The following is a 26047-nucleotide window of genomic DNA, read 5'->3' on the forward strand; positions in this document are numbered from 1 at the left end:
CAGCTCTTGTTTACAGAAATATATTTTTAATTTGCCAGTGCATTTGTAAGAGCACACACAAACGATAATACACCCTAAAAATACAGAAGATTATAAAATAAATCCATATACACATGTCCAACACCACATTTGCTCACTATTTTCAAAAATACACACTAGTTCTATGGAGTCACCTGTCTCCTTCTGAAAACTCATTCCAAGTAATTGGAATAGAAGTTTATTCCCAGTAGCAATGTAAGATATTTGAGACATTTGAGACATTTTACATTAATGAAGTTTTCAATCACAATTCCCAAAAAGGTTTTATGCGATGCGTGTCCAGCACATTAAAACATTAAAACCAGCAGTATGGCGGGAGTTACACACTCAGCTGCTACTACCGAGTTTCATGCATGATTTTCTTGGGCTCACCTGTAATCCCAGTCTAAGATTAATAGATATGACATCAAAGCACTGATATCAATCTGGAAAATCAATTCAGTTCTGGAAAGTTTCATCTGGAAGAAAGTTGACCGTCAGCAAGAACAAGCTTTGGCACCAGATCTGTGCTGGGAAACCCGGTTACAAAACTGAAATGCCAGCTTTAGAAACGGGTTTCATAATTTGACATCTTTCCCCACAAAGCGGCCATGGGGCCAGGAACAGCTGAAAAACAAACCCACCCAAAAAAGAGACACCTGGAGAAATTAAAAAGGGGGAGAGAGCAAACTCCCCAACACCATCTTCCCCTCCAGCACCCACCCACCAGTGGAGAAAATCCTCCACAGAGGGTTTCACGGGAGAAGGATCCGGCAGGCCGCGGAGGGGGCTGCAGCAAAGCCCCTCCAGAACAGCACGGCCCCGTCGAGCCCCAGCTCTAGCGTCGCTGCCAGTATCAACATCCCGAGGATGCAAACCCAAAGCCACCCTGCCAACGAGGCATTTGAAACGCATGTGATTCCTGCCGGAGCAGCTGCCTGCGTGCTTCCAGAACTATTCAAAGAGACATTGTGATCCTTTAATAACTAAAGTCAGCTCTCAGATTAAAAGCCTTTATAAAGCTTACAGCACAGATCTGTTTGAAGCGATTTACTTGCTACAAACAGCAGTTCAAGTAACTATAACCTAAGTGACCAGATAAAAATATTGTTTTCTTCTGATTCATTTACTTTGAGAGGACTTTTATAACGAGTTTCATTATACTCACTTCCTACTTAGGTTTCCAGAACAGCAACAGAAGTAAAATGTCTTGGAGTAAGGGCACGCTTATAATCTACCAGCTGGAAGAATGGCAACACATCAAACTGCTATAAAATTTTCAACTTACTAGATTCCAAGGTGCCAGTGCTAAGGATACGATGATATAAATGTAGAAAAAAAATATTAAAAAAAGCACCTAGTTTAATGATGTCTTGCTGTTTAGCTTTGTTTTTTCCTAAAAAGACTCAGGCTGGTAGGTATAATTTAGCACACTCTACTAATCTTAAAGATGTATGATCACTTAAATGCATACAGAATATTGTTCAAAAGACAGATTCTCATCTTTTTTTCACATATAAAAGTAAGAACTGATGTATTTTACCATTTTTTCCCCACTCACGATTTGTTAAGTGTCAGCTGCATAGAACTAAAGTAAATGCAAGGGTTTAAAAGTCGTTTGATAAAAAGAAGCGACCTTAAACTTGCTGAATGCATAATGAAAGAGACAAGAGCTCTTCAAAGCATGTTAGGGACTTAAAATTCAAGAAGCGAGGAAATACTATCTGTTGTTAGTGAACCGTACTGGCTCATTATCCAGCTCCACATCTTTCTGTGTTTTAGAATTAAGATTTCTCACACCTTAACATACGCAAGGAAAACATTTTTCTACTACCTGATTCTCTTCTTCCAAGAAGTGCTCATTAAAAGGAAAAAAAGCTTTCAAGAATGGGAAATAGAATACTATCTCTGCACTTGCAGCATAAACTACTGTGCTGAAACCCCAACTCAGAAGTTCAAAAAACTCTATTCCAGGCGTTTAACTGAGAAGTTTCTGAAGCTCAGAAAAGACTTTCTTTAAAATTTTCATTGTAAAAGCAGCCTGCTTGAAAATGTCACATCTAAACTGGTTGGCAAGCAGACTTCTAAACCTCTTCAGAACAAATTGCAAACTATTTGAAAACTGTGGTAACGTTTTATAAATTCTGAAATCAACAAAAAAACCTGGTGCTTTGGTGCATACTTTGGATTCAGTGCCACACTTCTGCTCTCCTATAAATAACGGAAATGCTCTCATCTCAGTATCAAAGTGAAAATGCAAGATGTAAACAAAACCACCCATAAATTTTCTAAAATGTTCTGGTTCAAAAATCTCCAGTGTTTACATTAGGGCACTTGATCTTTTAAAGAATATATTAAAACTGACAGCATCTCCCTAACAGCCTGGCTGCAATAACTGGAACAATGATACAATTTTGTTTTGACTCACTGATACTGCGTGTTCGTAAAAGAAATGCACATTACAGTACGATTGCCTCATGCTAAAAGGTGGATACTACAGACAAGGAACTTTCCCAGGAAGAAAAAACCTGTCTATAGGCAACTACGAATTTTTACAGTTGCTGATATCAAGACTTTATTTCCTCTGTTTAGAAAAGTCCAAGTTCTTTTCACCAAAACCAAATGTACAGGGACAGAATTGGTAAGAGCAGCATTAATCCACCAACTTTTACACTATTTGTATGTTAGAATGATGAAAACACCTTTAAAGTTTTCTCTTTGGTCAAACTGATACAGCTATACCTCACGTTTGGGTGGATGCTGGTTCGCGTCAAGGTGCTGTTTTATGTCAAGCTCCAGTGATCGGGGAAAAGAGCAGCACGGCATTCTCTAAGCTTCCTGAGACCCACTGGAAAGCAACTACTAGGAGGAGGAGGAGGAGATTCAAGAGTAAAGAGTAGAAAATCCAGGATTCTTCAGACAGGCGATTAGTGGTTTTTATGCCGGCCACAAGACTACTTAGCTGCCTTCAGCAGCTTTTAATACGAGTGACACGGGGACCCAAAACAAATGCAAATCATTACCCCACACCATCACTAAATCTATTATTGGGAAAAAAAAAGACAAAACACCACTCAGATGAGTGCCTGCATTACTCGTATCACAGTACTGCCCAGCAGCAGAGATCCAGACCAGCATGCCATTAGGTTAAGAACTACAGAATCATGGGATGGTTTTGGGTTGGAAGGGACCTTAAAGACCACCTAGTTCCACCCCCTGCCCTGGGCAGGGACACCTCCCACTAGACCAGGCCGCTCCAAGCCCCGTCCAACCTGGCCCTGAACACCTCCAGGGATGGGGCAAATACATCATGGTCCTCAACCTCTGCAATGGTAACAAGCGACACACAGCAGAACACCATCACCCCCCCGTGCCCCACCAGCCTCAATGTACCCCCTCCCTCCGCTATCAGGGGTGTCCTACCTAAGGGCGATGGGCTGGGGACCACCCTCCTATGCAAAACACACCATAAAAAAGTAAATTCCTCCCCCAGGACAGGCTAGGCGGTTTCCCCACACAGTTTATCATCTCATTTATTCTACGACCAGTAGTTTCTCTCTCTCTTAAGAAAACACAGGCTGACTTTACGCTGCCCCACAGCGGGTCAGAAGCACTTTAACGCGGTGGGCATCAACGGGAGCCTGGCCGGGGAGGAGACAACTGGAGAGCGGCGGCGGGGAGGGGATGGAAGGCCGCCCTTCCCCAGCACACCTCGGAAGCAGATCGCTAATACGATCGGCGGCCTTTTGGCAAGCGCCGGCAAAAGGGGGGAAGAAGGAGAAGCAGCCTCTGACAGGAGTCCGCACACCGGCACCTGGCAGCATCTCCACACAAAGAGGCACCGAGGGCACGACGGGCGCACCGGCACCCTCGGGAGGCGGGCCCGGCCAGCCTCCTGCGGGCGACCCTGCCTCAGCAGGGGGTCGCCATGAAGAACTCCGGAGGCCCCTTCCCGCCTCCGCCTCCGCCCCGCCGTGACGGGAGAAGAGACAGAACAGGGGGGGTCGCGCAGGGGCCAGAGGCCCCCGCTCTGCCCGAGGAGAAGGCAGTCGGGGGTAGCGGTGCGAGGTACCCGGAGAGAGGGGGCTGCGGGCGGGGAAGGGGCGCTCCCCGGGCGGCGTGAGGCGCAGGTGCCGCCCGTTTTCCCCCCGCCGCCGGCGGACTGACCTTGCGCAGGGCGGGCACGAAGAGCCCCCGCCATTTCGGGCCGTTCTCCTCGCCGAAGAACTCGTAGGGCTGCGGCGGCGGCTGCATGGCGGCTCCTCCGCATCGGGGCCGCCCGCCTCGCCGCTCCCCGCCGGCTACGGCGCCCGGGGCATGAGGGGAGGGGAAGAGGCGGAGGGGGCGCTGAGGGGAAGGAGAAGCCGCTGCCGGCGCTCGTCCGGGCCGGGCCGCGCTGGGCTCTCGGCCGCCGCTGTCTGGCTCCTCACCCCCCCGCCCGGGCGGCCATCACATCCGGCGCGGGAGGGGCCGGGCTCCGGGCCGCCCGCCGGGCGCTGACGGGGCGGCGGGTGAGGCGGCCTCGGCCCCGCTCCGCTCCGCTGCGGCCCCGCTACCGCCGCCGCCCTCCGCGCGCATGCGCCGCCGCCGCCACCATGCTGCCCGCCCACCGCCGCGGCGCCCCCTGCCGGCCGCGCCCGGGCACAGCGGGCTCCCCACAGACAGAGCCCGGCTGCGGCTCATGAATTTACATTTTTGCATTCAAATCTCGATAACTTAAATGGAGGAAAAAAAAACAACAAAAAAAGTGCCTTTCTGCCAGCAGTCCCTTGTGATGACAGGCTTCCCGGAGGAGACGGGTGCTGGCAGAGGCCGTGGCAGCTCCTTTTGCGCTGTGGTCTCGGCCTTCCTGCTGCATCAGAGACAACAAAATACCTAATTCTGTGGGAAGACACTTGTTCGTCAAACCCAAACTGTGAGGAAAAAGGAAAAGGGAATCCCGGGTGCAACTTCAGGGTAAGGGCAGTGAGATGGGCGAAGCCGTAGTGCGATGCCCGCTCTGGAAGCCCATGTCCCCACTGAGGCGAGCCCTCACCTGGCGCCATGTCCCCGCTGCCACAGCCCCCAAACGCCCGCGTTCCTCAGGAGGTGACACCCTGCTCCTCTCCAGCCAGCCTGAGCCACTCCAAGGTGCTGCAGTGGTGACCGGACTCACCAAAGTGCCCTGAAGGAGCTCGTTTTCCCAAGAGCAGCCATCCAGTAAGCCATGACGCGCGGCACTACATCATTTCTGTGCGATGTTTTAAAAAAATATGCGATACGCCATACTCTTCCCAGAATTTAGGACTGACCTTACAGGACACTTTGGGGGAAATAAATTGTGTTTGTCCAAAGCTGTCCTAATGCATTTATTCATAATTTCAAGAATTACCATTCTACATGCCATTACAGGTCCAGATCAGGCTTAAGACTAGTTCTGTCCGCTGCAGACATACCTGTGTGAGAAAAAGCTGTGAAGTGTGATAAGGATAGATAAGATACAGGTATTTTAGGAAGACAAGTTTGGTCATGTGTCATCCCCTCCCCTAAATAAAGTAACTCCTATTATATAGAGCTATATCCTGCCTAATTCAGATGAGAATTAGCAAACAGCAGTGAAACTTTTCTGTAAGTCGGGAAAAATACACAGACCTTACAGCAATTAAAAAAACCCACTACCACTCTATTTTAATCATAAGAGAGAAAGGCACAGTTCTTAAGCCACTGAAGTGAATTAGACCCTTTTAGAAAATATATTCGTACATTTTCACACTTCACGGGCAACAAGATTTGTGTATGAAACTCCATTGTCGTAATTCCCTGAAGTTACTGCTTTAAAAACGGTTTATAACTATATCTGTAAAAATATAAATCTTTCACAGAATGCTACATAAGGATTCATAATTTAAAAGCCTCAGTTAAACTCTACCCCAAAATAATCGCCTCCTGAGAGTTAAAAGCACAGCAGGCTGCAGAGTTAAATGTGCTGACTTAAGATTCACCATAGTATATGACTGCTTTACATTTTAATGTTCTTTATTCTGTTAATACACGTTAGGGCCACACCTCGTGTGGGAGGAAGTTGCTTTTGCAATCCTTTTGTAGTATTTACTGTTGATAGGCAACACGTCTGGCAGGGAGTGAAGATATGATTGTTCCATTGTGAAGACAGAACTTTTACACAGCCGTATGGCATTTTAGCATTTGGAATATCTGAATCTCTGTCTAGTGTCATTGTGGCTAAGAATAACAACTAAAGCTTTTCTTTGAAGGGCTTATAACTTGAATTTCCAGGTTGCCCTTATACGGGAGTCACTTTTCTGGTAAAGTAGATGTCACCAGGGAAAAAAAAAATGAAAAGAGGGGAAAAAAGAACAGTTTAAGCCCTTTCTCTCTTAGAAGTGGCTCAGCTCTGTACAGTAAAAATATCAGCTAGCACACCTGATCTCCTGTGCCAACACAGTCCCTCATGCATGTCAGAGGAGCACAGAAAGTAACTTTAAAAAAGAGTATGGCAAACTGCCTGGTAGCAAACTACCCACAATTATCTGTATTACCCAACATCCTGTGAACATCTGCTTTAAAAGTATTCTCAAGTACTCTGTCCCTGGGGCCACGTAATTCTTTTTGTAGCAATTATGCAGAACACACCGAGCTACTCGGTTAGCTCAGTACCAAACTTGTTTAACATCTCTCTCTAGTTTAAAACATGTTCTCCACACAGATTCTCTTCCAGGTGTACCGTTGATAAAACTTAAAATATCAACAAGGGCTCAGAAGAGGAACCAGCACTTTCCGAGCTCCCCTCTTGCCAGCCGTGTGGGAAATGGGCAGCCTTCCTGACTCACTGCTGTTTGGTCTCCAAGGGAAGCAGTATGCAACATGACTCAATAAAGACAGGTTTCTGTAGCTTCCCTCCCTTCACGTTTGCTTTTACAAAGACCACTTCCACTGGATTGCTCAACGTGCTGTACGAAGAGGAGCTCCTTTTGCATTACCAGTATTCAAAGGAAAAAAACAGCCCCAAACCAAAGTAATTTCAGATCGGTGCTGACTTCCCAGATTTAAGTTAAATGAAAAATAAATGTTTATGTATATATTTTAATTTCAGCTCTATAAAAAAATAGAGATAGCGATCAGATAGACAGCATATCTGAACTGCCTATCTAAATTGACTTGGATTTGGTAATCCCTTGTTAGGCTTATTTTTCTCTGAAATACTCTACATTCATGTAGAAGGTTCTGAATATTCTTTTCAGCCTCTGATAAAGCCCTTAATTCCATATCAGCAGAACCCTTAATCAGGGCTTATCCTTCTATCTCCATTACTTTAATGTAAGCTAGGGGACTGCAGACTCCAATTTAAACGGAGTCAGAGAGAAAGCACACAGAGAGCCACCCCATGCTTGTTGTGGTTTTTCACAGGATCGACCGCCTCTCCAGAGCGCGAGGAGGCGGCAACATTTAGAGCAGAGATGTGGGAAGCCCCTGTGGGCAACCCCACCACAGAGGCTCTTCCTGCTCCACCTAATGGCTCATTTTGCTTGGAGAGACCCTCACATTGTGCCTGGCACCAGCCCCTCCACAGGCTGTTTCTGCTCAGGTGGCCAAACCTTTACTGCAGACGGGGCTGTTTGCTTCTTTCTTGCAGATGATGGTACCGCACCAGGTCTTACCAGGCACCATAACTCCTTTATTCCTCAAGCTGAGAAGTTGTGGGCTGGCAAAGGCAAACATTTCAAATGCTGGTTTTGCGCTGCACAGCTATACCAGCGCTGGTCTTGCAAGCAACACGTTGCCTGTTTTATCTTTGTCAATAAAGGCTGCAGAGTTCATTCAATGCAGACAAGCTGCTACACATATAAGAGGGGTAAAACTGCACTACACCCATCAATCATTCACAATTCAAATCTTCGCTTCACTTCATCTGCAATCATTTTTGCGATGGCAAGGGAGGAGGTAGCAGCAGGAGAAGGGGCGTTTCTGACATGAAGAATTCTGCTTCCAATATCTCCACTGCCTCCATCAAATACAAAGTCATCTACCAAATTTCCATCACTGTCCAATGCTTGAGCTCTCACTCCGGATGGACCCCTGCAAAATAGAGGAGCTCACCATTAGAAAGAAAATGTTTCCTGAAGTCAGAAAAATCAATTGCGTTCTGATCTTGTGAAGGTGCCCAGGGAAACAGTAAGGAAGGCAGACTGTGGAGTCAAAGCCCAGTCAGGCTTTTGGGGGAGCACAGGGAAAGTTTAACGCTTGTGAGGCAGAGTGGGAGATGTCTCACAGTCGTTAGTGTAAAACAAGGGCAGGTAGCCAAGCAGAAGATCTTCTGTATCTCTCCTGGTTATGAAGTTACTCTCCTCCCCACACACACTAACATGCCCTGTCTTTTCAGAAAGGAAACCCTTTGTTTTGAAATAGCAAACCTTGTCAAACATCAGTTTCATGCCAATGGTACACTGCCTCAGCTGGATAACTCCCTTTTACCGGGCTCCAGCTTTTCTTATTCTGGATTTTCTCCCTGCAAATTGTTGGACAGTTAAACCCACCTCCATGAACTTAAAGGCCTCATCTTTCCTCACAAGTCTCTTCAGTTCCTTGGCATTTCTAAACTCCTTTGAATTAGTTTCTCTCTCCACACACTAAGAAGCTGAATAAAATTTTATTGAGATGATTAAGTCAATATTCACTCAGTAGCAACCCACTGTCTGGATTCCCCTCTGAATTTCATTAGTGTTTTGCCTTCTTTATGAACTCGGATTATGTTCAGGCTACTGAATGTGCTGCTAAGATAAAGAAACTTTTTCTTTTTGGTGAATATGTCACAACTGTGAATTTCAGCCTAGGGAGAGTAGAAAGTCACACAAATATTTATCAAACTTGCCTATACACAAGCAAACACAATATAAAAGGCCTTCCTGTAGAAAGTATCTAAATGCTTCTATGCTTCGGTAGCATATTTTGCTGGAGGAAGGGAGTAAGCTAATGCTACATTTGCTACTGTTAAAAATAAGAGATTTAACAAGCCACTGGGCTTAACAAGATTTTTCTTTACCTGAGTACATCATTGATGGTGACCTCGGGGATGAACTTCTGAAGTTGCTCTACCTGTGCACTAAGGAAACACGCTCTGTAAATTTCACTCAGGCCGTAAGACAGGTTTCTCAGCACAAGCTTCCATAACCCACTGTAGAATGAAAAAATAATTGCAGTATAATAAATGCAGCCACCTCAAACTAACGCTAAGAAGGTAGCAAGTGTAACTGCATGGCAAAAATTCCCATTCCTAACATCAGTAATCCGACCGTGACTTCTACTTGGGAAATACGTGTTTGTCCTTTCCTGCTTCAACAAACCTTGTTTACAGAGCTGTAGCATTCCATTTACATTCTTTCATTGAGAATTAACTCTCAACTCATCCTTCCTATGTCCAGGATTTTTCTCTGGGCCAGTCAAATGGAAAAAGACTGAAAACCCACAAGCATGCCGGCAGACTGACATGCCGCTTGAGACTTCTTTTCACAATCATTTTGAAAAGATCGTCCCACTCCTAAACCCCTCAGCTTTCAGTCAATGAATCTTGCTATGTCTTTGCAAATCTTGTTTGCTTGCTTTGCTTTCCTCAAGTCTTCCAGCATAAAAATCTATAGACAATGATCAAGATGCTTTCAAGTCTTGTCTTTAATAAACTGCATTAAGTTGAACTTTTTGCCAGAATTTTTTTTTCCCAATTCCCTGACCTGTTTTGCAGCCTCTCCTTGGATCCTCCCCAATATTTTCACATTCTAATGTCTAATTTCTAAAATTGAGCACTTAGTAATGGTCTGTCTAGCCCTTCATAGAGGAGCAAGAATAAGAATTCTCTCGACTTCTACAGATATTCTGTTCGTTTCTGTTTGCAATTTTAGCAATGATTTCTAATTCCTCTGACATGCTTTCTAAGAGCTTCCCAGACTGCATTTGCAGCCCTTAACGTATTTCCTTGCACTTTGACATTTTTTAAACGTATATTGATGGTCTGAGAAAGTTTAACACAGCAATTCAGACCACTCTGTGTTCTTTCTTCCAATCATCCTCTGCAAGTATTTTAATCACACTGTCTAGGTTGATTAAAACATTACACTGCATGGGACCAAAACCAATCCTGGAAGAGCTCCGCTAGTAGCAGCATGGCTCACCAGCACCTTCCGATGAGCAGCTGCATTCTCAGACCAGCTGAGACATGTCTTGGTAGTTTATGAAAATTCAAATATTAGATCACATGAAGTCAAGTGCCTTGCAGAAGTCCACCCTTATCAGCACAACTGTCTTTAAACACACCAAAAACTTGGCAAAAGCAGACATTTGACAAGAACTAGCTTCCACGGAGTCCTAAGCTGACGTTTAAATAATGGCACTCAGCAGACAAAATATTACCTGTACGTTACAGCATCTAAAAAGTCTCCAGTGCTGAAGTCAAACAATCTGTAGCCCTCTCGCTTAAAGGCTAGTACTGCATTAGGACCAAGCCAAACACTGCCGTCCATTCTTGGTGTGAAATGAAATCCCAGAAAAGGGAATCGAGGATTGGGAACCTAAAGGGGGATACAACAGTTATTACAGCTGTTACAAACCAGATCAGAGAAAACAGCCACACAACCACTCCAGACAACAAACTTCTCCAGGAAACATGGAAAACTTTTGTGAGGAAGAAAGTACAGACATTTACAGGTTATTGCGTGAGCTAGTGAATAAAACAAACCAAAACACAGTAAAGGAGTTGTCCTCCCAATAAATGGAAATAACTATTTTTAAATGAAAAAAGGAATTAAATTTACCATTTTATTTCCAATCACCACAACAAAATTCGAGTCATATAACCATACAATTGGCCCCCACGCTGGTTTTTCTGCTTGTCAATTGTGCAGTTGTAGCACATAACTAATTTAAAACACTGAAGAATGGAGCAGGGCCAAGTAAGGCTGCATCTTAGGTAAAAGCAAAACAAACAACAGGGAAAAAAAAAGTACACATGATTTCTCAGGATATAAATCAACCCACAACAAAACCAACGACACACTAATGCTATTCACCAGTAGTAATTATACTGTAATAAAATAGGTTAGGAAATATTAGGAAAACCTCACCATTCCTGTATTGCTCAAAACAACATGCAGTTAGCAAGCCTGATTAATGCGAACTATAAGTATCTGCAGTTTCTTTTTCGTTTGCGAATGGAATACAGTGTAATTGTGTGCAAAGGCTGAAACAGAAATAAGCTGTCTATACACAGATACAAGTATTAAATAAGCACACCTCTACATGCGCTGGCACTTCAAGATCTTTAGCTATTTAGAAAAGATGACTACAGAGGTGACTGTTACAGTCTGAAAATAAGCAAGTATATTTCTCAAAACCCAGTATTGTTATAACTAAAAAATGCTTTAAGATATGTTCCTTTTCTGTATTCAGTGCACTGATGTTTCTGTGAAAAATATGCCTTTAATACGTTCGAAGCTTAGGGCAACCACTTCACAAACTACATTGACTTTCCAGTAACATATCACTAAGAGTCGTGCAATTTTCTAATCTTATTACTATATTTGTCCATAACAAAAAAATTCAAAGGGTACAAGCTATCCTCACACAGCCATGAAACAAGGTGAAAGGTAAATTCCAGCCAGTTGCTCCCTCCCATCCCAAGACAGGTGCCTGAGTCATTCCCAGGTGAGACGAGGTCACACAAACACCCGATGCCCAGGGTTCCACAGTTTCCCTAGGGTGACCTGCTCCAGTGTTTACCAGGCAAATCTAAGTTCATATTCAGAAAGGTGGTATTTCAATGCACTGCACAAATTAACTAAAATGCTGCCCTAAGAATTCTTTCTTCCTTGCTAACTTCACTTTCTGTCTAGTTTGCTCCTCTTCATCACGCTATTTGTCCATATTAGATGTCAGAAAACTTGTCCTTTTCCTCCCGTGTCTATTTTTTGTCATATAAAGTAAAGCTAATTCAAAGATGAGGTTGAGAGGCAAATATCTAAATCCGAGCTTTGGGTATTAGCACACAAGATTAAACCCTGCATCTAAGTAATTAATTATTTACTGTCATCCCTCACTGACTTCTGAATCTTGTCTACAGATTTATTTTATAACATGAAGAAAGAAGCCAGGCTTTTGCAGGCATGTGCCTGTAATTCTAAATGTTTCATTCTTTCCCTACTAAAAAAAAAAACAAAAACACAAAAAAAATCCCCCTGGAATTAATTTCTCACATGGTTGTTCTACCTGTTCCTCAAGAATTAACAAAACCAAGCTGTCCTGTTATAAAGCAACTGAATCTACATCCACATTGTGCATCACTATCTGCAGTCTAACAGAAATAACCACGTAATATTGCCCTTATTTCGGTAGTTTTTGCAGTTCTTAAGAGTACACTGTGAAAGACAAACAAGAGGGTACATACCGGATAAATATTTCCTTTAACCATATAGCACTTTTCAGGTTTTAGCACCAAATAATCTCCACGGAAGGGCACAATACGAGGTTCAGGACTGCAGCCACTGATCTCAGACAGTCGGTCTGAGTAAAGTCCTGCACAGGTCACAATGTGCCGACAGTAGATTTCCTCACCCTGTGGAAAAAAAAAAAAACAGAACAAAACAAAACACACAACATACAAAAATTTAACGTATCTACCAAAAAAACACTTGTCACCTACAAGCGCCCCCCCCCGCCCTGCCTTCAAAGGAGAGTCCAGATATTCTCTCCTGAAGGTAGAAAGGTTACAACTAAATTTCCTGTGCAGCGTTAACTGACCTGCAGGAATGACAACAGTATATGCACCTGCTTTACTAAATTAGCTTGTGGCTTTCTGATTATAAAATGATTCTAGATACCTCCTTATCATTTTTATAGATGCTGAAGACCAAAAGCAAACATGAAAACAGGTGTTTCTCACCAAATGAGTACATCATAAAAGGAGTGCTTGGAAACAACAAGCATAAGAACGTGCAAATAAAGAAGATAAGGGACATATACAGTCAAACATAAGTCAGGCAGCAGAAAGAGAAAGTTACACTTTCATTATTATTCCCAGTACACAGTAAAATCTGAACATGCTGATTGCTAAGAATTGATTGCAGTTGTTTTATAAAAGCAGTCCTAGATAACAGTGATTACATTACTGACGACCAGCACTTCACCCTTTTTTTAGAGAGCTGATTAATCCACCAGGTCCCAAAAAAAACATCTGAAGAAAAGGAGCAACAGCTTCCTATTAAGCAGTTAAATCTTCAACTTAGTTCTTACCTTTGAGTTCCTAACAACGACTGGGTATTTCAGTCCTGTAATAGAATTAGACAATAGAAGGACATAATGGAATATGTAACAGGAATATGTAAACTGACAGAACAAGCAACTTGTCACAATTAAGGTTTCCTCCACTGGAAGATCTCCAAGCTATGGAGCAACTACTGCTAACATAACTGATATTGTTGGACATTAACTGTATTTAGGAATTAATAGGGTTTTTTTGAATTCTTTCATATGTGTACCAGCACAGATCCAACCTGCCTTCCAGGATAAAGAAAAAGCATTATCACAAGAATACACACGCAATATTCAGCTAAATCTGATTTTAATAGGAGAGAACAACCTACTTTCTTTCTTTTACTGTCATTTTCTTCCATCAGCATTAAATGTTTCAGCTGATCGGTGACCTGCCTGAGAAAAAAAAGTGAGCGTGCTCGATACTCTAATGTAATCTTGCCTTTTGTCTCTTCACTATGAGACAGAAAGGTTCAGGAATGTGATTTCAGTTGAAGCAAATGTGTTTTGAGCAAGATCTTTGCCAGGACTGTAGTAAATGGAGGGCAAAAAATTGCCTTACCATCTTCACTTTCTGAAGAACTTTCTTTAGCCATCTCCATGTTTGTAACTTCAAAATCAGTCAAGATCGTCCCACCTGCTTCCTGGAAGTCTTCAGCATAGGACTGGGCCACTTGCTTGTAATTCACAATGCCGGTATATGGAGAATCGAGGGCCATCAGACCCTGTAACAGTATTAAGATACAGGAGGAGAATAGTGAATGCTGTATGTGGACTTTGGTCTTCAATACAGAGAATATTTCACCTGGAATAATGTACATTGCTGTTGAGAAGGGAGTAAAGTTGTCTCTTCATGCCTGGCTGCTCGTTCCTAGTGCCTCCATGTGCCAGCTTCAGCATTCGTGTTTGCTGACAACAAATATGGCGAAAACTACTTACGGTGGATTAAGCGATCGACTAACCACAGCATAAACATGTCTTCTTGACACAGCGCTTAATGATAGAACAGGTTACTTAACCTTGGCTTCAGCTAATATATGTACTTATTTTCCACCATGCACTATACAGTTCCACCTTCAAATGCTCATTTGGGAGTTCTACCTGATGCGTGGCTGTTGCCAATGCCTCCTGCCAGGCTAAAAGCTGTCATCTCTACACTTACTGCACTGCACATCAAAGAGGAAAGTCTCTTGTGAGTTAGACAACAGCCTACACTTCTCCTAGCAGAAAGCAAGGTTCAAGTCCAGCATGTAGCTAGAATTGTTAAAGTTTCTCAGAGATGTTTTATGTCTTTATACAAAAAAGGCTCAGTTTCTCACATAATTTTTATCATCCTGATGGCATGACAATATTTACCTAGTTCCAGCTATAAATGAAGGGTAGTAGGACTGCTTTATCTCAGAGAGATGCTACAAGTGTAACTACAGTAAAAGACTGTCAGTCACTCAGATACTACAACAGCAGGGGCCATTTTCATGCCCAAAACAACCAGACCGGTTGGCAAAACTGTGTCTTACACAGAACCTTCCTCTCCACTTGAGATACAGTGCAATGTTTTATAACGCTACTCAAGTTCCCTTCACTTAGGAGGAAAGGACTCAGCTCAGGAAATCAAAGCAACTGTAGTTAAGACCCATCTGAATCTGCTCATTTGCAGAAGGAAACGCTCAGCTGGATCTTGAACACGCAAAGAATGTTATAGGGAGCGGACACAAAATGTTTACAAGAAATAAAGATAAAAAAGATTCCTCTCCAGAAAACTTTTGTCTGTGCCTACAATCACTCGTAAGCAATGAGTCCTGTAGCTACACCAATAGCAAGCTGCCAGATGAAACAGTATCGGGAATTTACATCCAGATTTTCCTCTCAATCAAAGATATACTAAACAACAACAGATCTGGATTCCATAAACTACTCTCATTTCTCCTGCTGTGAAAATAAACAGGCTGAGAAGTGCTACATAACAATCACATGTGTAGGAAGCAACTGGATTGAAACTGGCTCCATCCAAGTCCGCACTTACAGCTGGGAAGGAATTTTCATTGCTGCACTATCAAGCTTTATTGTAAGTTAAATAACTGCAGTGGGAAGGAGCAGAATCACCTCAGCATGAACTCAGATATAGCAACTCTAACTTGGGCAAAGCAAAATCTGCTTATCAACCACAAAAACATACAAGCAAGCACCTGCAAGGAGAAGGGGGAAAAAAAAAAAGATTAAAAAAAATAAATCACTCCTTGTCATTGGTGGGAGGACTGTTTTTTTGTTTTGGAGAGTATACATCAGGGAGGACACGACTGCGTAAAACTAGGAAAAGGATGAAGCTTGAACAACTTGTAGGCTCTGTCCATTTGCCTATAAATTCAGTTCTACGCAGGGACTATGGGACTCCTACTTTGACTCAAATAATTCCAATTCCTTTCGTAGGCTGCGAGTGAAACACATTACCTGCTCTCTAATTTGTGAATGACGGCCCTTACGAAACAGCCAGCACATCATTGGCAATTAGTGCAGCAGCTCTTTAGGACTTCAGCACACAGAGCGCTGACAAACTATGAACTGAGGAGCACGGGAATGAGAACGGGTGAGCAGGAGAAACCTGAGGTGAAAGCGTCACCAAGAAAGATTCTGCAGGGTCACCTTATGTTGTGTTAGACCTGGTCTGATGTGTATGTAATGGCAAAGGCATACGAAGGAGTAGGCTGAGCTAAAAAGTTCCAGAAAGAAACAAATTTATTTTTGTTGGCAATTATATTTCTTCTGGGTTTTCAGTCTCTTTTGAACTTGTCAACCATGCAAATTACCTCAAGGCCAGAAACATATTTATGTTACATGAAAAAAATAATATCACCTGAGAGACTGAGGTCTTACATGCCAAATAAAAATAAGTGCATCCCTTACCCTGCAGAAGGGCTCTTTCGCTTGTATTTCTTTTGCTCCAATCAGTTTCAGACCTCGGACGTTGTTCTGCAGCCCTCTTTCATACAGAGCTTTGAGTCTTGGAATTTCATCTTGTTCCACAGCTACAATTAGCTTCAGAAAAGATAACAAGGCACACCAGTGAGCAAAACATACAAAGTCAGTTCAGGTTTGGCACCAAGCCCAAGCAAGCAGCAGGGAATGAGTGAGTAGTAAATTATAATTCAAGGTGGGAAAAAATGTGGTTTGTGCCATTAGTGGCACAAGATTCTATAAATACCTACTATTACTAAGAAAGCACTAATATATTAAGGAGAGCGAAAAACAAATGCTAAACTGTAGTTTAAGTTACTATCAATGGATAATATTTGCTAAAAGTACCATGAGACTACAAATCTGAATGTCAAAGAAGAGAATATGACTTTAAAGAGCCACTAGGATGCTTCCAACAATAAAACTGAACTTAACCCAGGATGTACAGATCTCAAACAGTCTCAATACAAGAGTAAGGAGGTGTTCTGACATGGTGTCTAAACTGAATTGCACCAGCTTCACTTCATTTCACCATGTAGTTAGCTCACAACTATCACAAGAGATCTATCCAGACTGTGAATTGTCTGTGCCAAGTTCGCATGGACCATACACCTGCAAGGCCCAGCTCAGGTCTGCCAACACAGGCATCTTTGCACTGAGAAGGCACTAACGTGTTTGAGGCACCATCCCTGGAGGTATTTAAAAGACAGGTAGACATAGTGCTTAGAGATATGGTTTAGTGATGGGTTTTGTCAGACTTAGGTTGATGGTTGGTCTCAATGATCTGAAAGGTTCCTTCCAACCTAGGCAATTCTATGGTTCTTAGGTCTCCAAGCCTGGGGCTGCTTTATGTAACACAAGCTGTAAAGCCTCAACATCGTCTTCCCTGGAATAAACGCTGCTGGGGAAGGCGATGCAGAAGTACACAAATCCAGTGTCAGCGAAGGACCAACAATGCTGCTGGGCCAGTGCTAGCCCCGCCCAAGCTCAAACTGGCTCCCACAGAGCAAGTCTGCTGGTTTGGTGCTTTGAGTTGAGAGCAGGCTTGTAACTTCAGGTATATTGCTGAGCAAATCCACAGTGCCATCTTGTGACGAGCGCTGCAGCAGAGGGAGCTCAGCACGAACACGGCGCTGTGCGCAGCCAGGCCAGGACAACCGCCACCAGCCCTGGTGCAGGGCCCATCGACACTGCCATGTCCAGGGATCTCTGCTCTGCGCCCCAGAGCTGGGAGAGATCTGCACCCAGCTCCCAGGCGGTGCTGAGCTACGGGACCTTGACGGGGCGCTTCTCACATCAGCATTGCACTTTTAAGAGAAAGGCTCAGGCTGTCCAGGAGATTTATGAGCGGCCTGGAAAGGGGCAGGGAGGTGAGAAAGTCCAATGATGGTTTAAAGTGACTCAAGGTGTTTCAGACAAGAGGTGACTGTAAAGGTCGGCAGAGGGACCTTCTGAGGTGAATGAGGGACTAATAAAAAGGCAGATGAAATTCAGTGCAGGTAAATGTGGAATGATGACGACAGAAAAAGCAGTTGCAGCCTCACGTATAAAACGATGGAATCCAAGTTCAAAGTTATCACTCAGGATCAAGATCTTGGGGTTAGGATAGACAATCCTATGGAAACATCAGCTCAATGCCTAGTGACAGCTGAAAAGCCCTAAGTTGAATGTTAGGAACAACCAGGAAAAGGACACAGGGTAACAGAGAGAACTCTACTATTTCATGGCAAAAATCCAGAGTCTGACCACACCTCAAATGCTGTGCACAGTTCTCGTCCTCATCTTGTATCAAAGATGTGTTAAACTAGAAACGGCTCAAAGAACAAAGACAGGGTGGAGAAAGTAATGAAAAAGCTTCTCTAAGATGAATGTCTGAGCAGACTAAGACTCACCATCTGGAAGAGATGACTTCGGGGGAGATGGGGACATAAGATGATGTGCAACATGGAGAATGAGCACACATCAATTGTTCACCGCCTCTTCCAACAGAAGGGCTACAGACCATCAGATGAAGCTTATAGGAGCCAGTTTCAAAATGACGTAACTCTTCACGCAGTGGGTTGTTCATCTCTGCAACTGCTCATCAAAGGATGCTCTGATGCAAAAGGTTTTAATTGAAAAACACTTGGAAGAGAAATCCACTACAGACAAAACAGATCAGGCTCAGAAAACAACCTGAGCTGAAAATAGTTGGAAGCTGGGAGAATTAATAATTTGCTTGTCCTATTTTCATTCCTTCCGGGCCTCTGTTTTATAGACACTTCCAGAAACAGGATATGGGGTTGAGCAGACCCCAAGCTGAATCAGTACAGCCGCTCTTCTGTCCTCAGCATTTCAGGCTGAGTTAGCTGGATGTCACATGGCATAAATGCATGTAGCCAGGTGACACCTGGAGCTGTTTTCAAGTCATGGAATCTTTCTGGAGCCCGATACGCCAAGCAGCATGGCATGCACATACTGAGAGCCTTAGCGTGTCTTGGAATTACACAAGTTCCCCTCCATGGGGCCTGGCTTCCACCATTTATCTGGGTTTAGCCCCCAGATAAGGAGGATTATTATTAATACAGAAAAGGAACTGATTTGAGTTGCTGGAAAGAAGAAAACAAAGAGACACATTCATCCTGAGGGTTGTAAGTGTTGCAGAAACTCATCTCTTGGGAGAAAGACCGCAAGTGGGCCTGTGCTATACATTGTAACATACATTATATAGTCTCAGTTTCCAAAGGTAAAGTCAGGACACAGAGCAGTTCCTGTACCTTCCCACACTGTTTATATGGTATTCCCTTCTGGTCACAGTACTCGTAGCAGAGGGCTGCACCCTGCACACACAGCTTGGCTTTCAGAGATCCGGGTTTGTAGTAAATCCCACTGTGAATCACACCGCTGTTATGTCCACTCTGGTGATGAGCTAAATAGAAAGAAAAATACATTATTAAAATACACGTTCCCGTGATTGGTTCGTACTTTAATTGCTTTGGCTGTCAGAAGAGCGAGCAATTTGAGGTCTGACCCTAAATCTGCGTTACAACAAGAGATGCTTAAATAGGGTAACTGCACAGCAAACAGAATTCCTCCCTTGGTCTCAAAAGCCTAGAAAAATACTGACATAGCAAGACCTAGTTAATAATAAACCATCACAGCTTGCAATGTGTTGAATCTACAGGGGAAAGAAAAAAAAAAAAAGTCACAAGTTTTTCCTCCAAGAGCTACAACTGGAGGCCAATCAACCAAAATTTTTTACATGGTAAAATTATTTTTAAGATACTCAATTTTTAAAATGAAAGGCATCCTTAAAGGGCTCATCTAACATAATGTCTGTGCAATCTTCCATTTCTTTGGACATGCTGGCAAGGCCTGGTAGACTTTTCGAGTATTTGTGAACTGGATCAAGTTGCTATTTCCTCCTTGTAACTAAGTAAAATAGAGGTGAAAAGTATCACAAACATTTTCATTGAAGTAATTTGTGCAGGTTCTGCCTCTTAAAATATTGACTCCCAAAGGTCATTCCTGCTTTGCACTCACACGCCTGTTAAGGACGTCATGCAGGTCTCATCTTGGGGATAAAAAGCCACTTCATATCACACATGCAACATCTCAAGAGCAATGTGTAACCTGGCTGGTGGAGCTATTTAAAGCGAGACCTTGGGCTGACAGGTCTTATTTTGAGTTATCTGCTGACGTGATCGCTTGGGGTTGCTCCTGCCTCCCCTGAGTGACTGGGTACCTGCATGAGAAGACTATGATGAACCTGTGCTCTTACTTGAGGGAATCAGAAAACCTTTCAAACAATGAAGCAAGAGGGCTTGTTCTTTCTTATTTCAAAGCCCAGGTGCAGAGTGGCTCAAGATTTCCCGTGTCCTGTGTAAGCAGGCAACGCTGGGCACTGTGTCATTTTACCCTGGCTAATGCTGGGTCAGCATCTCACAATATCTTCCCAGTGATCCCTGTGTTAGCTCTTTGCCTTCAACCTGCCATGCAAATCACAGCACCTTGCACAGCGTATACAGCGATATGCAGAAACACAAGGCAAATGGCTGTGGTTTACAGTTCTGGCAATTAATTGCCAGGTATAGACTTTGCCCAGACCAGCAGCTCCCAGACATTTTCAAGCAGCTCTACTTCCCGGCCCTCCCTCTCTACCCACCAGCCATTACCATTTGCTGTTCACTCTTCTCCTCATGCCCCACCAAAAAGCCACCCTGGCACCATTTCTTAGCTGATCCTCTGCCTCCTGCTCCATGTGGCACTAAATCAGACCTGTCCTTGCCCCTCTGCAACCTGCACTGCTCCTTACTCGAGTCGTTCACCCTCCTTGTCCTTCTCCCCAAAATCCTAGCCCAGTAAGACCTGCCGCTTTCAATCAATGAAGCAGCAATGTTCAGTCTTTCTTAACTTAAAGTCCCAACCTGAAGTCCCAGCAGTGAAGCACAGGCTGTTGACAGCTCTGCTTCTCCACTGAAGGGCATGTCCTTGGGCGAAGGGAGGATGAAATCCCCTGTCAGGGCAAAACCAGGAACGAGGATGCTCTTCCCAGGGGGAATCACAGAATGGTTTGGGTTGGAAGGGACCTTAAAGGTCATTCCGTTCCACCCCCTGCCCTGGGCAGAGACACCTCCCACCAGACCAGGTTGCTCCAAGCCCCATCCAGCCTGGCCTTGAACACCTCCAGGGATGGGGCAGCCACAGCTTCTCTGGGCAACCTGGGCCAGGGGCTCACCGCCCTCACAGCCAAGGATTTCTCCCTCAGATCTCATCTAAATCTCCCCTCTATCAGTTTGAAGCCATTACCCCTTGTCCTATCACTACATGCCCTTGGGAAAAGTCCCTCTCCAGCTTTCTTGTAGGCTTTAGGTACTGGAAGGGGCTCTAAGGTCTCCCTGGAGCTCTCTCTTCTCCTGCTCCAGCAACAAGGACAGATGCTCTCCCACAGCTGCCCGTCCACCCAAAACCTGAGCTTCCCTTTACACGTAGGTTCATGAAATACTGAGGCTTTGGTGAGTATCTGTGCCAGTGAAGACTTCTGACAGACGGGCACCAGGTAACCCCAAGCACAGGGCTGAGGAAGCCGCACCGGCACCATACCTAGCTCCTTCTCCTTCTCCAGCACAGCGAAGGCGAGGGAGGGGTGCCGCCGGACGAGCTCCCGGGCCGAGGCCAGCCCCACGATTCCCGCGCCCACCACCGCCACGTCGAACGTGCTGCACAGACAGACAGACAGACAGACACGGGCCGTGAGCTCGCCCCGATCCTGAGGGCAGGGCGACGGCTCGGCCCGGCCCCCCATGGCCACCCTCCCGCCGTGAGGGGGCCGGGGCCGGGGCCGGGCCGTCCGCCGCTCCCGGCCCGCCGCCTCACCTGCGCTGGCGGCGCTGGGCCTGCCATAGCGCCGCAACCCCGCCGCCCGCCGCCCGCTGCCGCCGCAGCGCCGCCGCCGCCATCTTGGGGGCGGTGATTACACGGCGGGACGGGCTCCTCCTCCGCGTCCCCTCCGCCGCCGCGGCGGTGAGGGCCGGGCCGGGTCCCTTCGTCTGCTCTTTGCTTGGGGGCAGCCCCGCGGGAGGCGATTCCGGGAGGGCGGCGGCGGGGCGAACCCTGAGGCGGCGCCGGAGCCTCCCCTCAGGGCGCTGATCGCCGGGGCTTCCCCTGTCAGCCCTCCCGCCTGCTGGGCTGACAGAGCGGGTTAGGCCTTGAGGGGAGGCCGGGTACGGGCCGCCCGACCTACCACTGCCGCTCCGAATAACATCGCCCTGTCTCCTTTGCTTCAAGAACATGGTGCTGTGGGGAAGGCTCGTGCATCCGGTGTGCAGCCTAAGCGAGGTGCCGCCGCCGGGCGCCCGCAGACGCTTCTGGGGATGGCTGAACGCCGTCTTCAACAAGTAAGAGTGATGGGATGTGCACAAGTCAATTAACGGGCCCCACAGACCCACGGCGCGGTTTGTGAAGCAGGGAGCGTTACGTCCCAGGGGTGGAGAGAAGGTTTTCTATTATATTTTTTATTATCAGTGCACTTCTTCCCCCCAGAGTGGATGTGGATGCTTGGCAGGGGTCATTCTTTGCCCGTTTCCAGTGACAAGGCTGTGACCTTCCAGAGGGAGGTGTGTGCTTTGCTCCCTCCCCGACACAAGCTGGCCGTGGGGATTCTCTACCTAAATGCCAGTCTTCCTTTGCCCCCCAACTGCGTTTAAGCCAGCAGCCCAACCAGGCTGCCTTTATTTACTCAGAAAAGCATGTAACCAGCCCATCCTTTACAATGGGATTCAGCCACACAAGGGTTTCACGTTTACTTCTAGAAGGATAAAGCCTTTCTCTCTGAAACTCTTTGCCCATAACTTCTGCCAGTAGCTAATAGTTTTGCCTTACATCTTTCTAGCTCTGTGGTGTAGCGGCTCACTATAATGGGGCGGGAAGCTCAACCAGACACGAGTCTCTTCCAGGTCTCTGCTTCTGTCTTCAGCATTCCTCACCAGACTAAGAAAGATATCCTTGTCCTGAAGGGACCCAAGGATTTTAGCTAATTGCTGAAGTGTGTCTTTTTGAAAAGTTGTGATCGTTGAGGAAAAAAAGACTTCAGGAATGACATATGTGTGACAAGCAATTAGAGGTTTTTATATAATCGGTGTTTGGGAGTTGCTGTGAACAAACAAAATTTGAAAAAACAAATTTTCAGTTGTAGAGCTTTACTTTAGGCAGAGAAAGGTGTTTTTTATCTCTCCTTACAGCCATGGAAGGAAACAAAACAGAAGGGTTAAGTCGTCTTTCTTTTTTTACTAAAAGAATCTGCCATTTAAAATTAGTTAAAAGAAACTCACGTCAGACTGATTAAGAACCAGCACAATCCAAATAATTCCAGTAAATCCTATTCTTACTTTCCTGACATCTTATGCACCTAACGAAGTATGTGTTGGGCAGTAGTGTTATCGTAAAGACAATAAATCTGACACGTTATGGAAAGTGTGTGAATGCTGTTTCTGTCTTGGCAGGGTGGACTACGAACGTATAAAGGCTGTTGGCCCTGACAGGGCGGCTTCAGAGTGGCTGTTGCGATGCGGTGCCCTGGTGCGCTATCAAGGCTTTCAGAAGTGGCAGCAGGACTACAACGGCCTCCCAACGGGGCCCCTGGGGAAATACAAGATAGAAGCAATTAATGCCACGGACTCTTGCATCATGTACAGAGGATTTGACTATTTGGGTAACGTAGACACAGCTGTGCACAGATTATACCCAATGGTCTTAGTTCTTTCAGTTGCATCAAAATATGAATAACTGGGTCATTTTCTCATTCCTTAGTAAGATATAGAGAAATCTTTTGAAGTCTTTTTTTTTTTTTCCTTTTATTTTTTTCCACAGAATGGTTTGGGTTGGAAGGGACCCTAAAGACCATCTTGTTCCAACCCCCTGCCATGGTCGGGGACACCTCCCACTAGACCAGGTTGCTCAAAGCCCCGTCCAGCCTGGCCTTGAACACCTCTTTTTTCTTTTTTCCTTAAAGTGGCTTTAGAAATATTCATCAGTTGATGAAGATTTTGCTGGAGGTGTGCTGTGAAGCAGAAAGAGATTGGAAACTTCATCAGCCCTTACCTGAAGTGACAGTAGTGCTAAGGAAGTGCGACAAAGATTTGCTGTTTCGTTGAGTTCATAGTTAAGTAGTTGGTAGCAAGAAAGCACTACTTTAAGTATTCTTTTTCTTCTAAACCAAGTGATGGTTTTGGTGCTTGTGAAGTCATAATACTGCTTGTTCTCCAGGCATTTATGATGTTTTCAAAGAAAAAAAAAGGCAAGCTCTCAGTTTCTTGCCAAAAAAAAAAAGAGATTTAAAAGTGTTTCAGGTCTCCTTTGAATAACAAAAAACACAATGGGAAAGAGACCTTTTTTTTTTTTTATTGGCAGGGGACCTGGAATTTTCTGCGTTATTGTGTTCCTAATTCACAGTCATTGTTTATCTCCCAAACTTGCAGAATTATTTTTGTTACTTGCCCATGTCAAAGCTCTTAGAATCTCACCAAAAGGGTACAAACCCTGGAATGTTCATACACTTGAAGTAATGTAAAGGGACTTTGGAGCTTCATTGTGCGTTACGGCCCCACTGTGTCGAGGAGCCTGTTGCTGTGTGGTTTTGGAGGCAGTTGCTAAACTGAGAACAACCAGTACAGGTTGGTCCTGGTATTCTGAAGCAAATACTCATTTTTCTCTTTCCAGATGGTCTTGAACACGTTACCGAAATCAAGCTGCAGAAGTGTATTTACATACAGGACGAGTGTCTGCAGAGGCTCAGCGAGACGAAGAATCTCCAGAAGAGTCTCCTCCAGCTGCAGATCATTTCCTGTGGGAACGTCACAGACAAAGGCATCATCGCGCTTCACAAGTTGACGTACGTGAGCTGCTGAGCTCTCCTGGCTGTTACCCCCCCGCTGTTTGGGGGTTGCGTTGACTGGAGGGGCCGAAATCTGAATGTTTTGGGGCTTGGGGACCGAGCAGGGGTGGCACTACCACTGCAGAAAACGTTTCTTCAAGCGTGGTTGAAGGCGGTGTTGTGGATAGCTCTGAAAAGACGTGTGGAGTAACACTTACATATTAATCAGCCTTTTTAGGCTGGCGTCAGGGAGTCGTGCAGCTGAGGACACCAGTGTCCCCCGCTGCAGCGAATCCATAGTTGTGCTTCTGCCTGCTGAGCTGAGCACAGCATCTCCCCTTTACACTTGAGTAACTTACGCAGCACTGATTGCTGCACCAAGTAGAGCAGGACACGTGCTTGCTGCCAACACACAACCTTTGAACGTGTGCAGCTTCCTTTCACCTTGGCACACGAGGTGGGTTTCGCTTGAGGAGAAGTAATTAACGGTCACCTTGGTTTCTCCTCCTGATCCCCCCGCTGCAGTTCCGTTCCAGGGCAGGCTTTGACGGTGTCCTGTCACATTTGTTGTCCTTCTACACCTCATGCTGCTCCCATCGCTTGGTTGTCTCCTGCTCACTGTGGCCATAAAGGTCTTGGGGCAGGTCTTTTTAAGCTGCGTAGAAGGACTGAACTTATGGCTGAGCTAAAAACCTTAAGCAGCCACTTCAGAAAAAAACCCTACCTTCCATTAGAACCAGTTACCTTTTAAAATACCCAAAATAACTGTGGTGGAATGATCCATTGTCTGATTTCTGTGTCAACAGTTAAATAGTAGTTGCTGACTTTTCTTTTTAAATATTTATAGGAACCTGGAATATTTGTATCTGAGTGACCTCCCTGGAATAAGAGAGAAAGAAACTACTGTTCGCGTCCTTCAGCAGGCACTGCCAAACCTCGAGTTGGAGCTGGATTTAGAATAAGCACCGCGGCACATAATTGAGATGCATTTGATTTCATGGTATTTATCATATGTTGCATAAATTAAGTTGTGGACGCTACTGTATTTCCAGGTATGGATATAAGCCCGGATCTCCCCTTCCAGCTTTAAAAGCTGTATGCAATCTTTTGACAAATTATGCAATTAAGTTTTATTAAACTTAAACTATATGGTGAATCAACAACAGAGAAGGGAGGCTTCTGTGCACAGTTGTTTCCTGGTTTTATAGGAAGCTGTTAATACATCAGTTAGAAGTTTTCCAATATTTTATCGCACAGAAGTTCTTGGGCAAAACGACAGCGGGAAGAGCGTCGGTGTTGTGAAACGGCAGCGCTGTGCATTTCTACTGCATGGTGTCGATGCTGTGGGAACGAGAGCCGTTTACGCGGAGAATCTCGCCCGGTCAGTGGGTGAGGATTTAATAAAATGGCTTATGGGCCTTTTTTCTGCTCTTCACG

General features: G+C 45.0%; 3 protein-coding genes across 3 annotated transcripts in view; 1 reads left to right on the forward strand and 2 right to left on the reverse strand.

Annotated features, from left to right (window-relative positions):
- SOS2 (SOS Ras/Rho guanine nucleotide exchange factor 2) overlaps positions 1-4616 on the reverse strand; it is a 55574-nt gene extending 50958 nt beyond the window's left edge. Inside the window, exon 1 of the mRNA XM_063333785.1 lies at positions 4186-4616. Coding sequence (XP_063189855.1) covers positions 4186-4272 — 87 coding nt within the window. The 5' untranslated portion in view covers positions 4273-4616. The remainder of the gene's footprint in view (positions 1-4185) is intronic.
- A 737-nt stretch (positions 4617-5353) lies between these two features.
- Positions 5354-21747, reverse strand: L2HGDH (L-2-hydroxyglutarate dehydrogenase). The gene is made up of 10 exons (XM_063333787.1): positions 21616-21747; positions 21343-21458; positions 19017-19168; positions 16210-16341; positions 13871-14033; positions 13291-13325; positions 12446-12613; positions 10417-10574; positions 9056-9187; positions 5354-8091 (listed from the first exon to the last, which is right to left on the reverse strand). The coding sequence occupies exons 1-10, from the start codon at positions 21696-21698 to the stop codon at positions 7896-7898; spliced, it is 1335 nt and encodes a 444-aa protein (XP_063189857.1). The 5' UTR covers positions 21699-21747; the 3' UTR covers positions 5354-7895.
- DMAC2L (distal membrane arm assembly component 2 like) lies at positions 21709-26041 on the forward strand. Its single transcript, XM_063333790.1, has 4 exons — positions 21709-22136; positions 23241-23449; positions 24457-24628; positions 25458-26041. Exons 1-4 carry the CDS (start codon positions 22030-22032, stop codon positions 25570-25572), a joined length of 603 nt encoding a protein of 200 aa, XP_063189860.1. The 5' UTR covers positions 21709-22029; the 3' UTR covers positions 25573-26041.
- The last annotated feature ends 6 nt before the right edge of the window (positions 26042-26047 follow it).

Source organism: Chroicocephalus ridibundus, chromosome 4 (assembly GCF_963924245.1).
Source record: "Chroicocephalus ridibundus chromosome 4, bChrRid1.1, whole genome shotgun sequence".
Classification (NCBI taxonomy): domain Eukaryota; kingdom Metazoa; phylum Chordata; class Aves; order Charadriiformes; family Laridae; genus Chroicocephalus; species Chroicocephalus ridibundus.

Coding starts and splice junctions, on each gene's coding strand:
- L2HGDH (XM_063333787.1), bottom strand. CDS start 21,698: ATGGCGGCGGCGGCGCTGCGGCGGCAGCGGGCGGCGGGCGGCGGGGTT. Junction 21,459..21,615: donor GCCCAGCGCCGCCAGCGCAG/GTGAGGCGGCGG, acceptor CTGTCTGTGCAG/CACGTTCGACGTGGCGGTGG. Junction 13,326..13,870: donor TTCTTCAGAAAGTGAAGATG/GTAAGGCAATTT, acceptor ATTCTATTACAG/GACTGAAATACCCAGTCGTT.
- DMAC2L (XM_063333790.1), top strand. CDS start 22,030: ATGGTGCTGTGGGGAAGGCTCGTGCATCCGGTGTGCAGCCTAAGCGAG. Junction 23,450..24,456: donor CAGAGGATTTGACTATTTGG/GTAACGTAGACA, acceptor TTCTCTTTCCAG/ATGGTCTTGAACACGTTACC. Junction 24,629..25,457: donor ATCGCGCTTCACAAGTTGAC/GTACGTGAGCTG, acceptor AAATATTTATAG/GAACCTGGAATATTTGTATC.